The sequence below is a fragment of the Acipenser ruthenus genome, chromosome 37, assembly GCF_902713425.1.
Source record: "Acipenser ruthenus chromosome 37, fAciRut3.2 maternal haplotype, whole genome shotgun sequence".
In the NCBI taxonomy this organism is placed as follows: Eukaryota; Metazoa; Chordata; class Actinopteri; order Acipenseriformes; family Acipenseridae; genus Acipenser; species Acipenser ruthenus.
The window spans coordinates 1,499,076-1,504,471 of record NC_081225.1 but is presented as its reverse complement, the minus strand read 5'-3'; the positions used below and the strand labels follow the sequence as shown (position 1 = coordinate 1,504,471).

Here is a 5,396-nt window from a genome sequence, read left to right as displayed (position 1 = left end):
GTTCCCCAAGTGGCTCACCTGGTATAAGCAAGGCGCGTGGTGTGCAGGGTGAGTCATACAGTCAGGGGAGCTGTACGAAGTCACCAGTATCGCTGGGGGGAGCTTCGGATTGGCTCGGGCACTCACATGGGATAGGGAGGTAAAACCACCCTGCTCAATGTTCTGCACACCTATTATTTTTATGTATACTTGAGGCCTGATGTGATTGTCCAGTACGCTGAGAAGCAACAGCTTGATTTTTCAGAGCATTTTACAGCACCTGGGGAATCCATCATAACATTATATTTAGGGGCTGATCTTGCACCTCAAACTGCTTAACAATCCTCCCTACACACAATGTATCACTTTACCTGCTGCAGCCTTTGATGGCTTTGAGACTCTTCTTAGGAATCTCAGGTTAAGCACAGAGAGTGGTTGATGCCATCCGCCCCAGCGCAGCACTAAAAAAATCCAGATGAAACTTCTCAGTTTTTGTGATTTATAAATCACACGTCTCTTATTATAAATCTTTTTACACGGTTTGAACAGCCAGACTCAATGCTGTACAAGATCATCCTAGATATGACTGTTCAGGGTTTTCAGGATAAAAAACTGAATCCCTGTAAAGTAAGACCTGCCATTTATCTTTCTTTCTTTCTTCCTTCCTCCCCTCAGATTTCGAGCCGGATTCAAGCAGGCTTTCCGCTGCTGCCCCTTCGTCAAACCCGGGGACTACGAAGGGCTGGAGCTCAAGTCCACGCGCTACCTCCACACCCAGAACAGCATGTACAAAGTGAGCCGTATGGAGACCACCGTGTCCACCGTGGTCAACGCCATCGACGAGGACGTGGAGGACAGCCTGAGGATCAAGCGGCTGTCACTCGACCTCACATCCAACGGGTCAACCCGCAGCATGTCCAAAACGATGTCCGAGACGTCCAGCTTCTACTCCAACACCATGTCCTAGAGCAACTTGATAAACATGCGGGAGGGTGGGGGGGGAACCTTTAGTAACAACGAAACCTCTACAGCTCTGGCCAAAAGTTTTGCATCACCTTATAGAATTAACTCATTTTTCTTCTTAAAGTCGAATGAAGCCTGCTGAATAACGTTACGTTAACATATTGAATTGCACACCGCTTTGTAGCTTTCCTACATACTTAACAACAAAGACAAAACATAAAAAATGACATTTCGAAATCTGACTATACTGTACTACTGGTGTGGTTTCCGGAAGACTTCTTCTGCGATATCATTTTGTAGTTTCTTTGATTACATGATGTTAAATAAAAGATCTAAATTAGTATTTATTTCTTAGCAGACGCCCTTATCCAGGACAACTTACAATTGTTACAAGATAGCACATTATTTTTACATACAATTACATTATTTTTTACACATTATTTTTACATACAATTACCCATTTATACAGTTGGGTTTTTACTGGAGCAATCTAGGTAAAGTACCTTGCTCAAGGGTACAGCAGCAGTGTCCCCCAGCTGGGATTGAACCCACGACCCTCCGGTCAAGAGTCCAGAGCCCTAACCACTACTCCACACTGCTACTAAATTATGTTCATAGTTTTATTTTGATTATGTCTCAATTTTAGGAGATGCAAAACTTTTGGCCACAGCTGTAGGCTACACATTAGTAGGCTTTTATTTACCGTGCTTGAAGATAGCAAGAAGGGGCAGGAGGCACAAGCCTTAAGGGGTACCTAAGGGGTTCGTCTCCTTTCATGAGGGTATCCTGCCCAACCCTCCTGCAGGAAACTGCAACCAGGAGCAGATATTTAAATGATAACAGTGCCGGACATTTCCAGACATTTCCATATAACAGAGACTATAAAACTTTAGAACCAATCACGTTTAGTATTTTACTGGAAACACTTTGAGACGCTGTATTAAGCCCGACGACCCCTTCATATATTGACTGTGATGTGTTCTGGATGATCCTATTCTTATTAGAAGACGCGGAATCTTCCTATCGTTCTGATACGGTGTTGACATAGTTAACCCGAACCAATAGTCTATGGGTCCTTTAAGACCCAACTTGGCAAAGTTCTGAGATCAATCAGTGACTCGGAACCGGACGAGCGCTGATGGGCTGAATGGTCTCCTCTTATGTTCTTAGGTTGAATTTGTAGGCAATTCTACTGAGGTAATGGGGTTAGGGTGGTGAACTATGCCAGCCCCTTGCTATATCAAGAGATCTTAGGGAAGTGCCTACAAAAAATGCATTATTATTATTAGTATTATTAGTATTATTATTATTATTATTATTATTATTATTATTATTATTCAGGATATGTTTTGACGTTTTTGAACATCAGAGCTTCTCTTTTGTCCAACGTGTTTTTTGACTTTAGGTGGGGATGGGGTTGGCTGGTCATGAACTGAGTACCTTCAGCCCAGATCTTGACTACTGTACAAAAGATTCAGGCACATCTGTCCAAGCAGATACAGACCTGATGCGCTACCGGCACATGCATTACCGCGTTTGCACTGCAGGGGTCAGTCTTGTACAGACCCTTCTTTTTGTTGCATCTCTTACCTCGCGCCTCAAACGCATGGAAGAGCTTTGGTCGGGCTATGAAGCGCGGAGTCGAGGCTAGAAGACACGAACGCAACCAGGTGCACTGGAAACTGCGGAGCGCATACCAGTTGGTTTGTTCTCTCGGAACAAAAATTAGATGAGGGGGACAACATTTCAGGAATACGCCCGACCCTCTTTCCAGTCTGCAGCTGTGACGTCACAGCCGGTATAATCTGAATAACAGAGAAAGTTGTTTTCCAGATACTATGACGCCTGATGTTTTGCTAAGAAGCTTCTGTATCTCATCAGACATGGCAAATCTAAGAATGTCCCTCTGCGATGGTTGAATTGACATGTGTCCAGCAGAGAAGGGTCTAATGGGACACTTATAGGCGATAGCAGTTAAGCTCTTCTAAGAAGTCCTGTTATTGTAGAAAAAAAAGTTTCTGATCGTGGTAGAAGTCAAGGCTGACAAGCGAATTAAAGGAAAAAAAAACTGAACCATCAAAGCCATGCTTGTACATACCGCTGTTCTGCTTGTAGAACCTTGTTTCTTTATGGTTGAGGTGACCTTTCAGTCGAAACAGCACAAGAACGGTAGTATACTTCGTCTGTAAGTATAACCCAATGCTAGCATGCTGTGTGTAGTAATACTGGATTTTACTAAAGCCTTCTCAACAAGAACACGCCCCGGAATGTAGAATGTGGAATGCAGAGCAGGTTGAAGGTTCCGGATTCTATACTGGAATATACTGCAGCCTGATTAGCATAGCTCTAAGTTATCGGTTATTTAAATATCAAATTCATGCAAAGTTTGCTCTGCTGCTGATGTTTCAGATCTGGATAATGATCTCAAGAGGTCCCGCATTTCCACTGTGCGCAAATTGCCAAATTACCTGACAGAGGGATTCTCATAAATGCATTTAGTCAAATTCTACAAAACGTTATCCAAAATGTTCTTCTCTTATCGTTATCTTATCTAACACAGGGAATCGGCTTGGTATTCTGTAACCTTGCTCAAAGGATTTCTCTCAATCCTTGTGTATGCCTCAGTCTACCTGTGAGACAGTGACCTCTGTAACCTACTTGGTCTGTGAGTTACGGAATTTGAAAGACAGACGGACAGACGGAAATCATCATTTTAGCATCTGCTCCCAGCTACGTGGGTTGCAGAAAATAAAGCACAGTGAAAGCATGGTAAAGCAGATTGAAAAAAAACACAACAAAAACAAGCACTGACTGTAAAATCCAAACTCTGTTCATTTAGAAACAAGCGGTCCTTATCTTGAAGCGAGTGCAAAGGCAACGCGATCAGAGAAATGGAAACTGAGTAATCCCAGCGAGGAACTACTGCAAACAAAACCACAGCACGGACAGAAATATCGATATTGCCTCTTTTTGTATAAACCTAGAGTCCATCTCAGTGTAAAGACCCCCTCACAATTATTTTTCTAATGTCCCGTCTCACTTCTGTGTTAGGCTTCAATATTACATCCATCCCTGTATTCAGTATTTAGGCCGCTGTCTGCATTTCATTGACTGAATTCTAGACCTCTAATTTGATTGTGTAACAAAAAAGTTGCCTCTGTTTGAAAGGTGTTCAGAGGCTAGTAACATGCAGTGCTTGCTCGCTGTATACTGTGCCAGTTGTCTTTGCACATGCTTAAAATTGGCACATGTTTCATTTGCTGTTGAATGAGTTAGGGTAAGGGTTAGGGTTAGGGTTAGGGTTAGGGTCAGGGTTAGGGTCAGGGTCAGGGTTAGAGTTAGGGTTAGAGTTAGGGTTAGGGTCAGGGTTAGAGTTGGGGTTAGGGTCAGGGTCAGGGTCAGGGTTAGGGTTAGGTGTGTGCAGCTTTAGCTTAGTGACATACATGATAAAGTGCAGTACAAGATGTACAAATGATAATAAGAATCTGTGTGTGTCAAATAAAAACATTTTACCTCCAGCAGAATGAAACAAATTTTTTATATATATATATATATATATATATATATATAATAGATGGACTTCAGTGAGTTACAGGAAAATAATTCCATCTACGGTTTCTGTGACGTCATAAACTACGAGAGCGAAGGTGGAGTTTATAAACTGTCACAGAAACCCGAGATGGAATTGTTTTCCTGTGACTCACTGAAGAGGCCCATCTATTATTTTTTTATAATCCATAGATACCCTTGTGATGCTGATATTAAAGAAGACGAGGTTCAGCAGGACAGTTTTTTTTAAATGTCGTGTTTCAGTGCTGTACAGACGTTCTGTGTCGTTATCCGTTAGTGCTTCAGATTTATTTGGATGATTGCCTTTACCTTGTTTTAATTTCCTGTTCCTCTCCAGTTTCTGAGATATGAATGTACCAGCTTTGAATCTTTTTTTTTTTTTTTTTTTTTAAACGTTTTCTCATTTTGCTGATCATTAATGAACATTTCTGTACTGTGGGTGTTGTCGAGTGATTGAAAACGAGACATTTTGTGTTTGAATTGAAAGTGGTCTCGAGGAGTCGAATGGTTCAAAGTTCAAGTATATTTTCCTCTAGAGGAATTATCACTTTTTGTCACTACTGTGGTATTATGCCTTTTTTTTCGAATGGCTCAGGGTGCAAATATAGCCTTCATCCATGTATTATATGTGTTATACAAAGCAGAGGTTTTACTCATTAATAATAGTAACAATGTGTTTCAAACACACACACACACACACACACAGATTATACTAAGTAATACTGCAATAGGGTCACCACAAAAGACGCTAGCAACTGACATTTTTGTATTTCGAAATTAAGCATGTGGTTGCCGTGTAACTTTACAATCACATGTGTAATAACTGTGTCGCTAAAGTGCAGTTAGAGACTCTTCATGTAAAGCAGGGGCACTCAAACTCCGTC

At 41.6% G+C, this 5,396-nt stretch overlaps 1 protein-coding gene across 1 annotated transcript in view; it reads left to right on the top strand.

The window, feature by feature from the left end:
- Nucleotides 1-961, top strand: part of LOC117397872 (substance-P receptor) — a 15,463-nt gene extending 14,502 nt beyond the window's left edge. Inside the window, exon 5 of the mRNA XM_033996804.3 lies at nt 655-961. Coding sequence (XP_033852695.3) covers nt 655-946 — 292 coding nt within the window. The 3' untranslated portion in view covers nt 947-961. The remainder of the gene's footprint in view (nt 1-654) is intronic.
- Nucleotides 962-5,396: the final 4,435 nt, after the last annotated feature.